This window comes from Contarinia nasturtii, unplaced genomic scaffold (genome assembly GCF_009176525.2).
Source record: "Contarinia nasturtii isolate CC-2019 unplaced genomic scaffold, AAFC_CNas_1.1 Cnas_scaffold_630, whole genome shotgun sequence".
Classification (NCBI taxonomy): Eukaryota; Metazoa; Arthropoda; class Insecta; order Diptera; family Cecidomyiidae; genus Contarinia; species Contarinia nasturtii.
Genome location: NW_022197981.1, coordinates 3,744,415 through 3,765,695, shown reverse-complemented (window position 1 = coordinate 3,765,695; position 21,281 = coordinate 3,744,415). Strand labels below are relative to the sequence as shown.

General features: G+C 33.2%; 1 protein-coding gene across 1 annotated transcript in view; it reads left to right on the top strand.

Annotated features, from left to right (window-relative positions):
* The first annotated feature begins 455 nt into the window (after positions 1–455).
* Positions 456–21,281, top strand: part of LOC116340057 (protein O-mannosyl-transferase Tmtc3) — a 45,106-nt gene continuing 24,280 nt past the window's right edge. Inside the window, exons 1-3 of the mRNA XM_031766236.1 lie at positions 456–1,431; positions 11,531–13,731; positions 20,777–20,913. Of these exons, the coding sequence (XP_031622096.1) occupies positions 13,546–13,731; positions 20,777–20,913 (323 nt within the window). The 5' untranslated portion in view covers positions 456–1,431; positions 11,531–13,545. The remainder of the gene's footprint in view (positions 1,432–11,530; positions 13,732–20,776; positions 20,914–21,281) is intronic.

The following is a 21,281-nucleotide window of genomic DNA, read 5'->3' as shown; positions in this document are numbered from 1 at the left end:
AATGTCATTGAACAAATGCAATTCTTTTATCATTTTAAATTCAATATTAATTTCTTCAAATAAAAAAATATAAAAAAATAAATCGAAAAAGGTGAAAAGTTTTGTGTGACTCTTAATGTATACTCTTTGGTATGGGTTGGCTATAGCGGAACAGCTGAAGAAATGTTTATGTGAATATGCGGCACCATTGCATATGTATGTGTGTTGCGTTATGTCGAATACGATATGTGTTTATAATGCGGCGAAGAGGTCACGTGATGGCGTTAATAGACGGCTTCAAATGTATGGAACAATAACATAACAACAACAGCATCAAGCAACAACGGTCGTTGTCTTGAATACCATCCACGCAAACGAATGCGTGTGCATGCGGTGTGTCTGGCCGCTTTTCGGTCTACAACTCGAGTTAGGTTGCTGCTTTTCGTGAAATCGTCACTTCAGATCGATGTGAAACGTCATTTTATTCACACACAACCAACAACACACTCACTAAAATCGTCAAACGTTAAAATCAAAAAGAAAATTATGATTATTGTTTATATTATTGCGATAAAACGATGTGCAAACACAATTTTTTGATCGACATCAAAGACACGTTTAAGCAATTTATGCTTCTGTGCATTTTACCATTGTAGCCGTTTGTGTTTTTTTTTCTTTGCATTTTTACCGTGGTGTAAGACAATATTGCCGATTTAATGCGATAAATTTTCAAGTGACCAAGTTATAAAAGTGAATGAAATATATTTTTTGCATTCATGTTTTTTTAAGAATCCAAAACGACACAAATTTAAAACAAACACAAAAAAAAACGAATTGTTCAATTGAAAATACGACGCGTAAAAATACCGAAACGAATTCAATATACAAATTAAATGAATTATTATGACAAAAAAAAATCATACATGTAGACATATACACATTTAAAAAACTCAAATGCCGAATAATTCGCGATATTTTTTCTCTCTCACTTTTGAATTTGAAGTAAGCAATGTTTACAATCAACTTTAATTGAATCAGATTAGAGTTTTGCGTTGTATACAGCGAGTCACAGACTCACACAAATAAAAACATTCATACGGAACGATAGTGTGTGTATGTTGTTCTATAGTTTAAAAAAATGGTTCTATGGCAAACTTGCTTTTTGCATCAGCAATTCTGCAAGTTAATAAAGAATCATTGATAAAAGAGTTCAATAAATTTGGTGCAAAAAAGACAACAAAAAATAACCGGTGAAAAAAGAAACGAACGTTGATTTGTTTGGTTCGGTTAAAATACGAGTATTTGTGTGAGATGTTGCAGTGTTAGTTTGGCGTTGAAACATAGAACAGACGAGATCTTTTTTGAATCAACAATAACACGGTGGAAACAGCTTGCAGTCATCATCAGTGGCAATTTCGCATCACATATACTATCACATAATGTTAAAAACAAGTAATTTTTTTTTCATTTTCTTTTCTCTTCAACAATTTTTTTTTCTAATTAGAAATTGTTCGTTGTTAATATCTTTTCTGCGGCCGGTTGTTTTGAGTGTGTTTTTGTTTTATTGGAATGCGTAATAGTAGTCCTATCAAAAGTTGAAAGTGAATGTTGCGTGTTTTTTGGCTTAAGAAAATTGGCAAATATTCCTTTTTTGCTTTCGATTTCGAACAAAACGCAATGAGCATTAACCAGAATAAGTACGGTACACATTTTGATGCGTTGAATGAATTCGCGATAATTTGATTGTGGCAATTTATTGTTTTCATAGTTATTTCAACGAAATAATTTGATGGGGCGGAATACTTTTCGTGTATATCTTCAATCCGATGTGAACACAATCATCATCTGATCGCTTACGTCTCCTCTCTCTCTCTCTCCCTATTTCTTTCTTTCTCACCCTGTGTATGTATGTGTGTGTGTTCATATGTGCATCCAAGCGTAAAGACTGTGAATGCTTCTATTCTCTCTTTCTATTTTATATCATTTCGCCGTTTTCGGCTCAATTGTATGTGGTAATGGCAATGCATTGTTTATCCGTTTAACCAGCACAATCGAAGAAAATGGCAAATGGAATATAGAGAAGAAGAAGAGAAAAAAAAAGTGGCGAGAAATACAGCAGCATCACTCCAAAATGCAATTAAAACGAAGTATGCGAGATAACAAAGAATCAAAGTAAAACGTTGCAAAATTCTTCGGATATGAGACTGATGAGAGAATGAGAACGAGAGAATGAGAGTGAGAAACAGAGTCACACTTCACTTCGTCGAGACACAGCGAGTTTCAAGTATCAAATAAGAATGGCATTCGATTGTCATGTATTTCACGCATATTAAAACGCGCGCGTTAGTTCTTTCGAAACTTTTGTGAATGTTTCATGTTCAATGCTTAATGAACATTCCGTATCATCATCGTTCGTCTTAAAATTTTCGCATTCGTTGTCGTTTCATGATAATGATCCACAGTTCTCATTGCAAGAGACTTCAAACCATTCGTTCAAAATTTCGTCTATATCATTACACTTCTTTTTTTCATCTTCATTCTCATCGTCAACAACACTGGTAATGCTGTTCGGCTTTTTTCGGCATTTCTAAATTTCATTTGAAATTCATTTGCTATTTTTAACACACGAAATTTATCAAGGTGAAACATTTCTCACTCGTTCACTCATCGATCTGTAACTGTGTAAGATTTATAGTGAAATTTAAATTAAGAGAATTAAGCAAAGTATGGAACGAATTTCTACATCGCTGGGCGAAAAGATGAAAAAAAGGATGACTTAACTAGGTACCAAACAATTATTTTAACACCGTGCCAGTTGCAAACATATCTTGTATGTCGACCAATCAATGTAATGGAAACCAAACTAAACAAATAAATAAAGCAACAACATGAACCGAATAACCTCGAGCGACAATATAAAAATATTCTGCATTCGTGATAAAGAGATGATACACATTAAGTGAGAGAGGACGCGAATACCTAATGAATTGTTACAATCTTCCCCTCATTCGATAAGATAAATTTATCTGGCTGTAATGCAAGTGTGTTAGCTCACGGGATGGTTTTTAATAAGCGGCCAATTCGATCGTAAATTTCACAAAATCGAAACTTTTCGAGATACGATTGGTGTCTCTATCAGCTATGGGGATAGATAATTTGCACAATGTCTCCATCCTACATACAGTGTAGATGGCTTTCGCTCTTTTTTACATTATTGTGTGTGTGTGCATCGTTGTTTACCATTCGCTATACATTTCAAGTGTCGATTGAATGTTGAAAAGAGCATGATTGCGCATTGGTGCGTTTGCACGGTTCAATGAATGAATGCGTAAAGTGCGGTAACAACGATGCCGATGATGCGAAACGAATGCGCGCCTCTTTTATGAAGACGCACGAAAAATTCAATGGAAAAACCGAATGAATAGAGAAAAAGACAATGGAATGAAATGAAACAAATCGAAATTTTCTTCCTCTCAACCAAAATGAAAAACAATATTATTTATTTTCTCACGGAATTTATTCACATTCTTTTCTTTACTCGTACACTTCGGGTGAATGATGCAGTCTATAGTTTTGTGTTATAGAAACAAAAGTGGGGGGAGATAGAGATTGATAGAGAGAGAGAGAAAATGAACATTCTATCGCCCGCAGATCCTTTTTCGCGAATACACATTACAGAAACGTTTTCCATTACCATTGTCATTTTCATTTGGCATTCGAATTGAATGGTTTCGAAATTGTATTTATTTATGCGGCTCGTTTCTCTTAGTCTCACTCTACTCGGTGTGTTTTTTTTTTCAAATTCTATTTCTCGCTTACTCTATCTATTTTCCTCTATCTCTCTGTTTCACTTGTTTCTTTACATTCATATCGCTTTCAAAAACTGACACTGACAAACACTGTGTGACAATGGTTAACAACATTTCGTTTGTGATATTGCCAGCGGACAGTGAAATGTTATATATTCGACGAAAACCGATATTCTGATTGCACACCACTATTGCGTATGAATGAAAATTCATTTAAAGGCATCGCATAAGCCGTAGAAAGCAGCTTAGCTCGGGAAAAACAATAGTCAACTCTGTCTCAATGGGATTTAGATATTCCTACACTGTTAGCCAAGCGTCTATTTCCATATTATAAATTACAATTCCATTTCATTTTTGCTCGATGAAAGAGCAAAATAACACACCCCAATATCAACACACAACATCACTTATTCGCGCGCGCAAACACATACACACACAGACGGCAATTTTGAACATGACTTTTGTTGATCGTCAATGGTATTGCTGTTACATGCTGCTATTGCTATTGTTTTTACTATTTTTGGTGCTCGAAAATCGTGAAATCTTATATCCCGTTGTGCGTGTGCAGTGTGCACACTTTCTTGTCATGAATTCAAACACGCACTCACTGTTCTCATATTGCAGTGTTTTGTGCTGAGTGGGTCGGTGGGCGGTCGGTGGTGGTAATGGTGGTGCGTGTGAGTTTTCAAAATTTTCATATAGATTCGATGTGTTGAGTATATAGTAGCCTACTACATAAAACCACTTTACAATCACACATTTCCGCTGTTGTAATCACATTTTCATCGTGAAAAGCAAAAGATAAAATTTTATGCTATAAATTTTGGCACATTCAACTCCTACCTTGGATTAATAAAACATGACAAGATTCTTTATACTACATACAACCGACATTTGGATGGAAAATTGCAAAATAGAGACATTTCAAATTCAGTTAAATGAATTTGATACTGCTGTAAAACGATAAAATATGGAACCGAATAAAAAGAATGATGCGATCGAAATAAGGAGAGAAAAAGAGACAGAAAGAGAACAAAAAGAAATTGTACGAAAAATCTCTTGAGTCAATTTTAATCTGGTAAATGCAATTTTTCATTTGTGAAAATGTGTGCCAAGAATGATTTTATGCAACAAGCACCATCGAAGGGATCGGTTTGTGTATGTGTGTTTGTCTTAGAGTAATACTTCAGCATCACACATTCGTTGCTCTTCATTTTCAAGTTGTGTTATTTTATTACTTGTGCCAAAAAAATAAAAAGAAATGAAAACCCTTAATAGCATAAGCGCTACAGCTTGTATGTGTATCTATTAGTATGTTGTTAAAATAGAAAATGCTATGCTGTGCTGTCATTGGAATAAAAGTAGAAAATTTTCACTTCTTATGCTATACGTGATATTTTTCTTAAGGGTTATTGCTCCGTTTTGCTATTTAATCAAATTTTCGGTAGCGGCACCAACATAAACATATAGAGACAAATACAGTGAGAGAATGTGAAGGAGACATTGAGCAAAATATGCGGCAAGATGAGGTGATTTTCCTATCTCATCACTACCTCATTCTTTTCATTCTGCACTATCTTCCGAGGGAAATGAATTTTTTTTTTGAAAGTGTACGATGAATGTTGTGATGTGTCAATCGAATAAATGCACACATTAACATCTTCTTCTCGTTATATATCTCATCACATCTCGTGCAAAGCATTCTAAGCAATAATTTATTTTCGTCATTCGATGTGTCTCCCATTCGATTGCTTTTCGGTATATCGTTTTATGGATGCATAAAAATAAACAATCACGAATTTCTTCTTTCGGTCTGCCCAATTTCCTGCACAAAATTTTGATGGAGTATGCACATTTTCACAGCGATGAAGATGGGGTCACATTTAATTCAACATAACACAAGAGCAATGTAAATAAAGCATCTAAATCGATTTGACGGAAGTTGAGAAGAATAGACCATTTTACAATTGGTAACCAGTTATATTTTATAATGCGAAGTGTGTGATGTGCTGCGATGACGATGATATCTCTTCCGCACATTCTCACATCATCATCATCATCATCATTATCATCATCATATGAAAGATGTTTATGGTTTCTCGTCGTTCAAATTTACACGCGTGATTCTATTATGTGATACAGTATGTGATTTATGTTCCGATTGAATATTGAATGAAGAGAATGATTGACGCATTTACATTTCAATAGATTGACAGTGATGTCAAGATAACAACTAAATATGGTTCACGTTTTCACGTTACTGCAAGCGATAGATAAAGACTATTTAAGGGAAAATGAAAATAACATTAAGGAAAATCATCAACATATAAAAGTTTATTTAACAGAACTGAACAAGTAGCTTTTTAATTGAAGCAATACCCTATTCTGATGTGAAGTATTTATTTTGTCTCACTCCCCTTTTCATTTGTGCCACACGATAACAAAAATTATGGAATTGTATTCAAGGAAAAGGACACAAATCGCAATTACAATGGCTTTTTTCTTGAACAAAAACAATTTCATGCAAATTTATATTTTTAATACTATTACGTGCTTGAATCAACACATCATCAACGTCGTATGTATCTAATGAATGATTTGTAAATATGATCAACGTACAGTAGACTGTGCAATGTGCATGAAAATATTTCAAAATATTTGTCTTTATAATTTAATATTTAATTTGAACATTTCACAAATTTCATTGCGGTGCACATTGATGTTGATTGAACGCTTCACTTTCGCTTTTGATAAAATTTAATTAATTTAAGATATAATTGAATGCTTTCCTTTTGGAGAAATTAATACATATCATATCACATTTGATACGAAAAACAAAACAAGAAAATTTAATAAAATCATCAAAAATGGTTGGTAAATTTTCTTATTTAATGTTTTACCATTTAAAACCAAATTATGAATCAATTGGATTTTACGGAAACATTTCTCGTGATGTACGATAATAGTTGTCATTTTTATTCGGCAATTTTCACATACATCTACCATTTGAGAAGATAATCTGACATCGTCATTATTTATCTCATAGCATAACAGTAAATTCTCTGGTTCCACAAGCATTTTTCAGACGATTTAATGTACAAATAAAAGCGATCCCATTGCACACGTAGCGTTTTGTACTTGTATCCCTCTCTTAATTCACAATTTTTGAATCAATTCAATTTTCTTTTATTTGTTCGTAGATATATTCTCCCCTGAAACTATTATAGCAACAAAATGGAAATGAAAACGCGTATCGACATTGCATTTCGTATTTGAGAACCTATAATAAAGAGACTACAGTTCGATTGAGTAAAATGGTTGTCAGGAGTCACTTTGGTTTCGTTTCATAAAAAATGTGTTGCGAATTGTCCTCACTCCTTGAGAACACTTGCACACACATCATCGTCATACCATCTGTAAACATTGCGACATTAATCGCTCAATTATTTGTGCCTTGTACTTTGGGTTTGACATTGAGCTGAATGGCATGTTATCTACTGCTGACATCAAAATTACACGAGAAAAGAAGTTAGATTTTTTTTATATATTTTTTCTTCGTTTGTCTCTCATTCTTATGCATTCTTGTGCTTTTTTCTGCTTTCAATAGCTGGGCTTTGAATTGTTTTGGTTGTCGGTTACAACGACGAGATCGACAGACATAGCGGTCGGACTGACTTTTTCTGCAAATTTAATAAAATTTCGATTGTGTGTTATGTTCAAGCGACCATTATTCTTAGTGGAAGTGTACGTTTTTTTTTCTCCATACGACTTCTCTCAATTTTTTTTTAAAAAAGCTTTGTTTGTTGTTGCATTTGCTAAACGTGTTTTTACGTTTCATTTTTGCTCTTCTCGGTCGATCATATCGTGTTTGAGTCATATAACATGTTGGTAGAACAATAGAGCTGACTTGAATATCGAGGGTGAATAAAACCAAATGACTATTCACATCTTTGTGTGCTTTGTGTGTATTGTGTCAACTGTTATCCCAATTATTGTTTTAGCATGCAAATTAAATGGCAAGCATTTATCGGAGACATGCATAAAAATTCACTCGAAAATCGACTCGAAAAGAACGCAAACGTATCATAATACAGAGACTAACATCAGCAAAAGCAGCTATAACAAGAAAAACAATAACTTGATAAAATAAAAGGAAAACAAAAATTGTCAACTGAAACAAAACTAAAATAACCATTCCGTTTTGTTGTCATTGCTCTCCGTTGACTTTTACTTATGCGAATGTTATATTTTTTTGCATATTATTATCATTGCATTGAAACGGCGAAGTAGCTGTGTGGCCAAACATTTGAAACATCAAAAATGCTTCGGGTGAAGTAACTCGTTAATCGTGGCTTTTCACATACGCATTGAAGCGTGCACAGTGCACACACATAATGTTGTCTTAAATCTATTAAAAGTGGGCAGATTTTAAACAAAGTTTAGTTGATTTTGTTGAGTCGCTCGCATGATAAACAAAATATATAGAAGTATAAACATGAAGAATGCGAACAAAGTGCTTTCGGTTATTTTGTTGCAATTTCTTGCATTTTCCTTTTGAAAAATGCCACTATCATCGAAATAACGATGACTATGACAGGCAATGGTGACACCACCCACATCAGAAAACATACGAAATCTTTCTCTCTCTTCTCGCTCCCGTTCGCTCCCTTCGTAAAATGGAATATTTTATGAAAACGCTATAAGCACAAGTAAACTATAACTGCACGAAAGCAAATAGCAAAATGCAACTCACAACCGAGACGACCGATTTCAAAAAGGAATATGAGTTCGAAAGAAAGGTGGGGCAGAACGACAGCTTAAACGCTACTCGTTTCGTTTGGTACACATAACCACAAAACTCTTCTTTCTCGCTCTTCCACTATTTCTCCCACTTTCGAAGGTTAGTGAAACGATATTAGATGTAAAAGCAAACAACTGAACACCCCTTATGAGAAAGCAGCAAAATACAGAGAGATAGTAGCGAGCAGGGTGTAAGCATGTGTACAAAATGTGTATGTGTGTCTGCTGTAAACACATTTCTTTTAGAAATGAGTGCATTTACCTCACGCTTATGCTTTAGTGTGCAAACACATTTTTTTCTCTAGCCGCTTTATTTTTTTTTATGTTCGTTCATTTCTCTTTACTCGCTTACATTTTTAGAGAAAAAAAACTAGACAACTTTTTATATGAGTTTCTATCATTTACCATCTTTTCTCCATCACCTGTTTTTCTGTAGTGAATCTCGAGCTATAGTTATTTCTATATCCAAAACGGAATGTCTCTTTCTCTCTCTCTCTATCTCATACTTTCTATGTATGTTGAACCAAAGCTCCTTTTTGTTTGAATTAAACGTAGCACATAAAAAATGCGAAATGTTCATAAACAAATAAACGTATTTTGACGAAGTCTCATCAAAAACACCAACTACACGCAACGCGTATACTTGTCGTTTGAATCACACAATAACTCTTTCGGTATTTTCCTCTCTCCCATGCATACACACACATATACCATATCACGAAATAGATTTTTATGACTGTACCGTATTTTTTAGCAAGCTTTTACTTCTATTTCGATAGTTGAGGGGCGAAATGGATGGAATTTTGTAGATGCGATAGAACGAGAATGATGGAAAATGAATGCAATGAAAAGAAGAGAAGGAGTAAAGGAAAACTGAAGGGAATAAAACCGCAAGAGAATGGAAAATGCCATGAAAACACCAAAAGCATCACAGAATAAAACAGAAGAAAGCTAGAGAACGTATCACCAATGCACACATTGCTGTAGATACTAGCGACATAATAAAATGCCACAAGTTATGCATATTTTGTATGAGCCCAAGCAAATAGCATCGTTTGCTGGGTATAGGGGGGTGTTTGAGAATAAACATTGAAGAATAAGAGAAACGACAGCAACACCGTTACAAAAATGGAAAATATCGACAAAAATATATTTTAGTACACTAGTATGCGGCAAGAAAAAAAACACACACACACACAATCACACACAAAATAGATGGCAAAATAAAAACCAATGAAAGAAGAAGAATGAAACCAAAAAAAGAGGAAAAATGCAAAGCAAAGCAAAACATGAAAAATAAGCATTTGGGGTAATAGAATGGTTTTTTTTATTTCTCAACGGTCGTCAACATCGGCCAGCTCTTCACTTACACACCAAATGCCAAGGAGCACTCTTAAAAAAATACATTACAGATTATCTAACCATAAGTTTTGTTATTTTCTTCGCTAGTTTACCGCTTTGGGTGGTGTTCTTTTCTCTTTGTTTGGTTGTTTGGACACTGCTGTTTTGCTGTTAGAATGCAATGCTCCATTTCTTGATTATCATTTGGACAAATGTACGATATTTTCGTTTCTCTCTCTCTCTCTCTCTCTCTCTCTCTCTCTCTCTATTCGCTTTATCCCTCACGTGTCACTCTTTCAAATGGATCATCCATGTTGAACGATTCGCTTGCGTGTTCGCTATTCTAATGTGTGACAGAATATCTAATCGTAAATCGAAAAATATGTATTGTGCTACTTTGTTGGTTGATTTTGCACGTAATTACGAAACGGTGCACAGGCAATCGTTCGTTGTTTTAAGGTGATCAAAGCTTTAAGTCTCAATTTACGAAAATGCTTCGGCGGCGACGGCGGCGTCATCGTCGTCTTCGTCGTTTTTGTTGTCTTTAACAATGTATGTTTGTGTCGTTTTGTGCGACATGGGATTTTGCTTGCCAACGCACTTACAACAAAATTCAATTTAAAAGCTTATGTGCTAATTTTGTCTTCATTCCACTTCTGGATTTCGTGAAACATAAATGCTCGTAGTTTGGGTTCATTTTTAACATGTAAGCCATTGTCATCGTTGTCGACAACGACGACGTTATTGGACCCACCTTACGTTGCATCATATATTGTAATCTGTCTGCTATTTATCGATTCAACCAATATCGATAATATGAATCTAGTATCCAAACATGTATACAGAATCAAAATAACTATGAACTACCTAAATGCCAAGCTAAAATTCTATTTATTTCGCATTGCACCCGAAGAAATGACGAAAAGTTTTGAATCAAATAACAACTATTCTATAGCAACGACAATAATAAGAAAAAAACACGCTTAAAATCATTGCTCTATGTGTTGTTCGATTAAAAGGAGATGATGAAACTCTCTCGCATTATGTTTACAATACACAATGTGAAATTTAAATAGAAAAACTAAAATACTGGCGGTTACAATTGAGGGAACAACAAACAATTAAAATAGGCTTTAGTTTGAAAATCTATTTGTTATAGCAAAAAAACAACACACTCAAACAATGTTGCAATCGTCGAGGTGTGCCGGTATATATGCATTCGGTTAATGGTGAAAACGAACTCCAGAGAGAGAGAAAAAAAAAGAATGAGCAAATCGTTATTGAAAAGAAAATGGTAGGCGATGGCTGCACCAGCAGCTAAAGCCAATTTTAGGAAGAGGAAAGGTGGAAAATATGCAATCGAAGACGGGAAAAACAAAGAGTGAAATTGAAATTTTTGGTTGCTTTCAAGCCATTGTCTGCTTTTCTTTTTAAAAACTTGATTGTGAGTTTACAATGGTAGCTTCCACGCTCTATCTCTATGTCTCACATTTTTTTTTAACTTCTTGTTATTTTCAATATGAGCGCTTATTCCGTCATTTATTTTAATCTCAATTCTTTTTATTCTCTTTTTTCTCTCTTATTTCTTTTCTTTAATTTAGTTGGCGATATCGATCGAATATGAAATAAATAACAAAAAGGTTAAATAACCTTTGATTTAGTCGGTTGACTTCGTTTGAACCATTGGTGATAGTGTGAAAGGTAAATAAAAGACGATGGAACTGTTAAACATTCAAAAGCAATGCGCGCACACACAATGAAGCATTGAGATACATCGATTCGAAAAATTGTATCCTGATTACAACGTAGAAAAAAAACGGGGAGGAACATTTGTGACGAACAACGGCAATGATATAGAAAAGTTGAGGAAAAGTAGACATTGTCTCACGCGCAAATATGCCAAAATCAATAACATAGATACAAAATAGCATCCATATAATAAAAACAACAACAATAACACAATAAAGTCGCTTGATTGGACCACGGACAAAACATATACGCGACGCGCACTCATTCAATTTGAGATTTGGTTTGGGTGCATCGATTTTCTATTATTAGTTCATTCTCTGTTCATCTTGTCGGTATGTGTGTTCATCGGTTTTGATTCGCTTCAATGGCCAAACATTAAGCTGAAAACATCAACCAGCGGACGAACATAATTGAAAACAAGGATAAAACGAAAGCGTGTTGTATGTTTATTGTGTAAATAAAATGGAAAATTGAACAATTATACGGTGTTACATTTTTGCCCAAGTCACATACATACACATTTATTAAAAGCGTTATTGGTGTTGCAAATGGAAACCAAGTAGCAATTGCATCAGCGAACCAAACTAACAACAATAAAAAAAGGAAGAAATGTTGTTATAATATAGATCGATAAATAAATATAGAGAGAGAGAGAGAGAAACGCACACCCAAGAATTTAGTTCAACGATTAAATTTAACCAAAAAAGGAGAGAACTATGCAAGAGAGAAAGAGTATAGAAAAGTAAATACGTAAGCGCATAAATTCAATAGAGTTACTGCATGTCCAAATAAATTGCAAACGAATAACGCAAAAACTAGGAGAAGAAGAAGCAAAAGCAGGGAAAAAAATCCAGAATATCGACTGCATGTGTGTGAATTTATATTAGGAATAAGAATCTTAAAGGAAAATTGAGAAAGGATAGCAAAAACAGAAGAAAAAAAATCAACCCATTACGTTAGAAAGAAAAAGAAAACGTTACACCTCACTCACATACACATAAATACATACTTCACACACGACGGAAAATATAGTTGAAAGAGAAATTAATGTGCTCTCCCCGACAAATATATTAATGTGTTACACGTGAATGTGTTTTGTTGTTTCATTTTTTTTTTACATACAACACAGAGTAAACAAAAAATAAAAAAATAAAAGAAAAAATATATATTATATATCTATATAGAAAATTGGTTTATATTTAGTGAAAATTGTGAAGCGAAAAGAATAACGCAAAATGTGTTTATTATATTAATCATTCGAGATATATTTTAGCGAAAAATAAGTGTATGTGTTTTACTGTTTAGTATAATAAATGGCCAAAGTAGCAAAATTCATGTAGAAACGAGTAACAAATATTAAGCACTAACGAAGAAGAAGAAATCAAAATCATTTTTCGCTTGAAAAAGTCTGTGCAACCAAAAACAAACAAAAAAAACCAAGTCAAACAAAATACAGAATATTAAAACGGTGAAACGAGACGAAATCAAGGAATTCGAGAGATCAGCGAAAATAATAAATAAAACGAGTCCAAAATCCATCGACAAGAGCATAATACCATTTCAATAGAATTATCCAACCCAAGACGTTTCTAAGGCTTACAATCTGAATATATATATATAGCAGAAGCAGCAAGAACGCCAACTCAAAGCACATTGAGCAATAAAAACCAAAATAAATAGGAGCAGACAGGGAACAAGCAAAGCGAAGAAAATCTAAAGAAAAAACAATAGCGCCGTACGCGAAAAAGAAGAATCACTGATTTGAAGGGGCAAAACAAAATATATAAGTGCTTCAACCAGAGCAAAAAAACAACACATACACCAACACCAACACACGTAGCGACGAAAACGAAACAGAAACATAATAATGGCGTTGCAACATGTTTTCGGTGCAATAATAGCTTTTACTTGTGTCGCATGTTACTACAACAGTACCCAGTGTGACTTTGTGTTCGACGACATAAGTGCTATTAAAGAAAATCGTGATTTACGACCTCATACGCCATGGCGAAATCTATTTTTCAACGATTTTTGGGGCACACCAATGCAAAAGGTAAGCCACTTTTATTTCACATTCTCTATAATATATAAATGTAGCACATAAATTTCATTGCGCACACTACACAAATTAATAACAATGAATATAGCTGTGTAAATGGTATAGCCCAGTCGCATATTGTTACCTCCTTCGCACTTTCTCGCCCAACAATTTTTTGGTGTCGATAAAGCGAGAGAGAAAAAATGAGTGGAGAGAATAAGACCCAGTATGTAATGCAATATATCGTCCAATTTGGTTGCCGCACATCGTTAGAGGGTTCAAAATAAGTTTTACTCTTTGAAATCGATCTCAATAATTGTGTGTGATTGTAAGTACAAGTTTTTATCGAGTCTGTTCCATTGTTTAAATGTATGTTTCCGATGGAGCAATTTTATGCCGAGACTAGAAAAAGAACACACACACACACACACCATAGTCACACAACCAGATGGAATATAAGATTGAACGTGTACACACCAAATGCAACATCGTATTGAACTAACGAAAATATGTTATAACATTTATATCCGCAAATATAATCTGTTGGCATTTTAGATGAATGTTTTTCTAACTTTTTAAACGTTAAGCCCTTTTCTATCCCCATATAGCTAGCTAATAGTACTTTTTTTTCTCTATTATTATAAGTGTTCACTAAAAAAAAGTCTTTTCATCCAAAACTGCATGCGAACTAAAGCCCATTCATTATAGCGTTGAACTGAAAACTTTTCTACCATACTTAAGATTGAGCTTGCGTATGTGTTGATACGATGAATTGAATTGTAATGGTGAATTCAAACGGATTAAACTTTTCACACATACACAAATATCGCCCTGTTTTCGATATGATGCGAGTTTATAGTGTTTTAATGACGGCTCTATTTAATATATACCGATTTTTTTTATGGTTGACGAACTAAAACAAAGCCGGCTGTTTCAGTTTATCGCTTCAAATACGTCTCATAACCAATTGTGCGAATAGCCTCGGATAAAAGCAAACAATCATCCGGATTGGTCTTGACAATGATGGCGAAGGAGATTTGAGAAAATGCGAAAACAAAGGTCATTTCTTCACATCATGGAATGGAAATTATAAAGTTCCGTTTGTTTCATGCTGTGTGCACTTCAATATTATTTTATTTTCTATGCAATAAAGCAAGCGGTCAAAGTGTGTACTGCATTTTTATGTAAACCAATCATTTCAGATAACTGTCAGCGTATAGAAGGAGCTGAACAATGTAAAAACAAAGTGATTTTCAATTGAAACAACTGGATATGTTGAAATTGTTGAGATTTAAGGATAAAGTTAGGAGTCAATTTAAACCATTTACCACATTATTTGATTTTGAATGGCTTATTTGGATCCAACTGGAACAATCAAACATAAGAAGCCATCGAATACTTGCGTCAAATGAAATCTGTACCTAATTCACATTGCTCCAATGCATTGGCGTTGCGGTATATTTGGTGAACGATTTCAATGCCCATAAAATAATAATTAAATGCATTTGCATCGATATAAATGACCATAGCAAGACAAATAAATCATGTGTGCAATGAATGCTGAATATGAAATCCCAGCATATACGCATGACCACACACATGCACATGCATACATGTACATGCAGCATACAAAGCCATTGGATTGTTTGGATTAAATGTTCCTGATACAATTAGAAAGGCTTTTGACATATTAAAGAATACATATGTTTGAAGCTTCGTCGATTAAAATGGCTATTGGCATGTGTGGTTTCTGTTTCTTATATGTATACATATATCAAAATAATGCAATTTCCATTCAGCGTCTGATTAAAATGTCACGTAATTAAAATTGATGTATATAAAAGCGATGGTTTTTATAGTGAAATGCGACAAATGGTAACTCAAAACCACTAGAAATGTAAAAATCATTGGAAAAAAATGGCATTTTTATTGAAAAAATTATTTGATGCAGATTTTTAACTTCCAAAAGCACCCAAAATACATCAAATGTAGCTGTAATCTCTTTTTGATGAAAAAAAATATGTATCGAGTAATGACATCCATTTCAATTAGGCTTGTCGGATTGGATGCGGACATACTACAGAGTTTTAAATACTGATGTAGTGGTTCTGCAATCGATATTCCAATGGAATAATTACATAAGCATTAAAAATTCAAATTATGACATTGGACAACAAAAAATACCAAAGAGAAACGAAATCCGGCAAGCCCAATTTCAATAGCCAAAGAAACTATGCATCGATGACAGTAACTGAATAATTACGATTATTACAAAGAATAATTTATTAATTTATTAATAAGAATTAATAATTCAGTCGAAAAAAAGTCAAGATTAACTCATCGCCTGATCAATTTGAATGATTATTTTGTTAAGCGATACTTTTCTTTCGATATTTTTCTCCATATAATTATGAGGAGGAACCGCGTCAAAGGGTAAATCTATACAATAAAAATGAAAGAAACATTATTTCATTGTTGTGTGTCTTGGTTCGTGTCGTTTTTTTCTCTGTCTCTTTCAATCAAACAAATTAATAGTTTGAAATGTGTCACACCCCAATATGCGTTCTTGGAAGTCGATGTGAGTATCTTTTTTAACTTTTTTTGGAGGACAATGATGACACCACAATTTTATGGTATGGAAAGTCACATCACGACCATTATGCTTGATATATATATACCCCATTCTTGGTACTTATCGGGCAATACGTAAGCAAAAAATCTTTTTATCGAACAATGTAATGCTTCATACTGAATAATATATGTTCATAAAAATAGAATTATATAATTACATTACATTATGTATGACGCCGATTCTTTCAACATCTATAGTTAATGGCACTGATATATCGTATATTGGAAAACAGTAATGCATGCTTTTAATGTTATTTAAAAAAAAAAGATTCGTGATTACACATAAAAGGTACTCGGCACGTTTTTTTTCTATGTATGTTAAAGTAAAAATGTTTGAACACATCTCAACGCATCTATTTGGCTAACATACTTATATGTGTTCAATAATGAAAAAAAATTGTCTTGATATTCGAAAACATATATTTTCATAGCAATGGTTGTCAGCAGCAGAATTTCAAATTTAGTTTTCAAATAAAATAATAATTAAAATCATTTTTATCCGACCCAATAACATTGCATTTAATATATTATATCGATTTCGCGTCAAGATGGTATGGTGCACAATGGATTTGTGTATATGCTGTACTAAATTGTCTGTACTCGATTGGCATACAATCGCCAGTGAATGTGTACATAAAGGCGGACTCTCTTTATTGAAATGCGATGAATGACATAGTATTATCGAGATATAGAAACATGTCACTGATGCCGATCGATATTCTATACACTTGACCAGCAAAATGATAACAACCGCTTAGTCCACTTCAAAGTTTTGGAATAGTGAAGCTGTTATTTTTATCTCTTCAATTTGTGTATATGGATTCAATGTTGATAGTGTTTAAGCTTTTAGTTTTTGCCAGAGCTTTTAATGCTGTTTATAACGTATATTATACGTCACATAATCCAGTAATCTCGTTTAGATTATATTCGATACTATCCAGTTGATCTATTTTATCAAAACTTATGCTCTTTCTTCGTTATTATCATTGTCGTTTGAAGCGCATATTGTGCAAGTACTTGCAAGCGCATTTCGTCAAAAATGTCATTCCGTCGAATTCGACATATGAAAACTTGGTTTTATATACACACCGAAAAGAAAACACTGGAATTGAATTATTCAATTGTGTCCGTAAGAATAAATATGGCAATACAAAAACGGAATCTGAAGAACGTTACATAATTTTTTTTTGTAACGAGTTGTACTACGTTTTTGTATTGCCACTTTTATTCCCATGGACACAATTTTCAATTGTTTAAAAGTGAACAATTTCGATGTTAGCAATGGAAATAAAGTGAAGACAGATCACAGAGATATTTTCTATTTAAATGAACATTTTAAATTAAGCGAAAACAACCACGTGTGAATATTCCCCATTTGAATACAATTAAAAACTTTCGGCAAATTCTACATGCCATAAATATTCATTGTATTAAATAATATAGACACACATGTATACACGACCAATTCTTTGTTTTATTTAACAAACCGGCAAATACCTAATAACTTAATCTGTCTCCTACATCTCATTGCCAAACATCAGCAAATTAGAAACTGGGCCAACACAGATTCATTTTTTTTTTGCTTGTTCGATGGCTTTTTTGATTCGCATATATGAATTATAAACAAAAAATGTTATACATGAATTTTATTGAAATGTTCGTTGGTTTCGTGCATAATTACGCCAATGCGACATTTGTATTGAGTGCTGTGCTCATTTTTGTCGAAGCAATATACAATTTAGCATGCAATAAATAAGCTGCATATATTCACTTATTTATCGACAAATTACGAACTTTCGACGCCTTTTTTCACGAATCGAATTTTTTTATTCACTTCAAAAAAAATGTCGACATTTCCAGCCAAAGCAATTTCCAATAACTTCCCTTCGGCATATTATGTTTTATTTTAATAATAAAGTGGAGCAATTCAGATGCGTAATATTGGACTGATATTCCATTTAAATTATAAATAGATATTTGGGGAAAAATTGTAAATATGCCATTTTCTGTTTTTTGATGACATATGCAATACAAACATTTCTTCAAAACGATATCGATTGACATTTTAAGTCTCTATATGAGAGTGGATATGCCAAAAGCGAAGAAAAATATGTGATATGACGAGAAAGAGACGGAATTTAATTCATATAATCAAAGTCAAAGCATTTCGATTTGAATGTGATATGTATTTGTCCGTATATTTCTTGAAATTCAATTAGAATTTGAAGTGAATTCACAAAATCAACGCAGTTCTTTTCGTCGTTGCTCAACTTAAAAGCATCAATTTACATAAATGATTCGTTTCGCTGTTTTTTTTTCTTCATCCAATTCTCATCCATTTAAATTGAAAATGCCGGGAAATTGTGGAAAGTGCGTTTTTGCGTCAATTCATTTTGCATCAAAAGCTTTTTCGAATGAACAAATAAACAGCGTATAAAATTGTCATTCGATTTGATAATTGAGAATAAGTGACATCAACATCATCGTCGTCAACGTCGTTGTCAGCAAATGGAAGTTAGATTGAAAGAAAGAAGCAACAAATCTCTCAGAAAATTGACACTCGAATGCGTCTTGATTCAGAAATATTACCGGTTCTCATATAGGACGTTTCTGCAATGTTCGTTTGCAAATCAATATTATTTATATATCGAATTTCGTACAGTACAACGCAAAAAGTTGTAATTTGAAGTGGTTGCGTTGGAAAGCCGGAGAAATGTCATCACATTTGAAATATGTTGTACAGTGATGTCTCCCAATAATCAAATCTCACGGGACTGTGCTTACCATTAGATATTTTTTGAGTTTCCATTGAATCGTTGAAAGCTTGTATGTTATACAAAATATTTGTTTTTTTCATGATGAAACTATGAAGACTGTACTATTTCAAATACTTGTTCCATTATTTGAAGATAAATTTCATACTTTCCACACTAAGTGAATTTAACTATTTTTTGGTTTTGTTGCATACGATGTTTGGTACGTGAACGTTTTGTTCTTGCACTACTTAATGTATCGTATTCCATGTTGCGTAGTATGCGCTTGAGCTTTTGCTTGAGATTTTCAACATTTTTTTTTGCAGATAATATCTTGCAAGTTGGATTAAACTATAATGAAAGAAGTATGTTAGTTATTTAAATTTTGACAGTAATTTTGATAAAGTCTATTATATCCGAAATAAAATCACATTTAATTTCGTTGCCAAGATATTTTTCGATGTTGTTCAATATATGTAATCTCCCGTTAAAATTAGTTTTAGTGGTTAAAGATGAAACTCAATACCCGATATCCTATCATATAACCATTTTGAGTTGATAATGTTTTACGAGAGAAAAGAGTATACATTTGCATCAAGTTTCACGCTTTATTGAATGCGTTCCACTGAAAATGAACGAAAATTAGTTTTTGGTAATGAGTGTACTTGACTGTACATTTAAGTACTGGAAAGAGTACAAAAAAGTGCAAAAAGCGTTTTGGCCGTGTATGTATGAGTTTGGATGAGGGATTTCAAGTGGTTTTTCAGATTCGAGAATTTCGATTTTATTAAATTGTATAAGCTTTTTATCATCTCATTTCCAATCGGCTTGTGTCATGCATAATAAATATGCGGTTGCACAAACCGACGTAGAACATTTTCGGTTGAATCATTTTTACCGATGCGTTTGCGCGCTTATTTCGTCAAATCGAAACATTTGGAAATTTTCACCCGACAGAGATGGCAAACAGCAACAACCGAATACTGTTTTCCACCGAAAATGTGAAACATAAAACCTTCACGCTCAACGTCCATGCTAATTTATGCACTGAACTGCATGATATAATATTTAAAATGAACAGAGCAATTACATGCGAACGATTCAGTGGCAACATTTACATACAGATATTGTGGAAAATAGACTTTTCTCGGTTGCCAAATCTCATATATCTCTCTCTCTCTCTCTCTCTCTCTCTCTCTCTTTTTTTTTTTTCTCTCGATATCAAATAAAGTGAAAATAACTTTTTTTGTCATAGAATTCGGTTCGAAAGTAAAATGAAACAAGCAAATCGTTATTTTAAGATCATATCTAATGCAACTCATTTAGTTTCAAATAAATAACGTTGTGCGACAGATAACATGAATTTCAGATTCATTGGTCCAATCTGAATCCAATCTTGATATTTGAAAATAACAAATGCATTATCATCTTATATCATTTGTGATTATCAATTGGTTTTTGTTAACATAACTTATGTACTTGATGCGGTTTATTGTCCTACCATTTATGCAGCATATAAATATTATCAATCTGTCTATTGTTCCACCCAGTCCATCCAGACCATTAACACTGTCCCCATTCATCGAATATAATAGTAGTTCAATGTCCTTTATAATATTAAGATAATATATTTAACCATTCTAAATTTATTTTTCTCTATTTTTTTAATCTTGCAGGAACAAAGCCATAAATCATATCGACCGTTGTGTGTGCTCACGTTTCGTTGGAATTACTTAATTCATGGGCTCGAACCATACGGTTATCATTTAGTTAACATATTACTGCATCTAGTTGTATCGTTGTTATATTTCAGGTAAGTTCAATTGCATTATACAGGTTGTTTCACAACTTTATCATAATATTTACACAAGAGATCCTTATCTCAAGAGAAAGAAAAAAAAACCCTTATAAATAGTTTTTCGTGTTGGTTGGTTTTACTACGCAAATTTTTCCATACATCCTTATATCTTTCGAAAAAGTGATATTTTTGCCAATTTTTGGAACATATAATCCATGATTTAGCTAACAGATGCTAAAAAATGCAGATTGACTTTTTAGTTGGCTTAGTATGCGGCGCTGCATGCGACAACGTAACGAAAAAGAGGAATGTGTATACTTATCCACTATGACAAACTAAGCCATAGATTAAGCACTGCAAAAATGATAAATTTGTTGAAACTA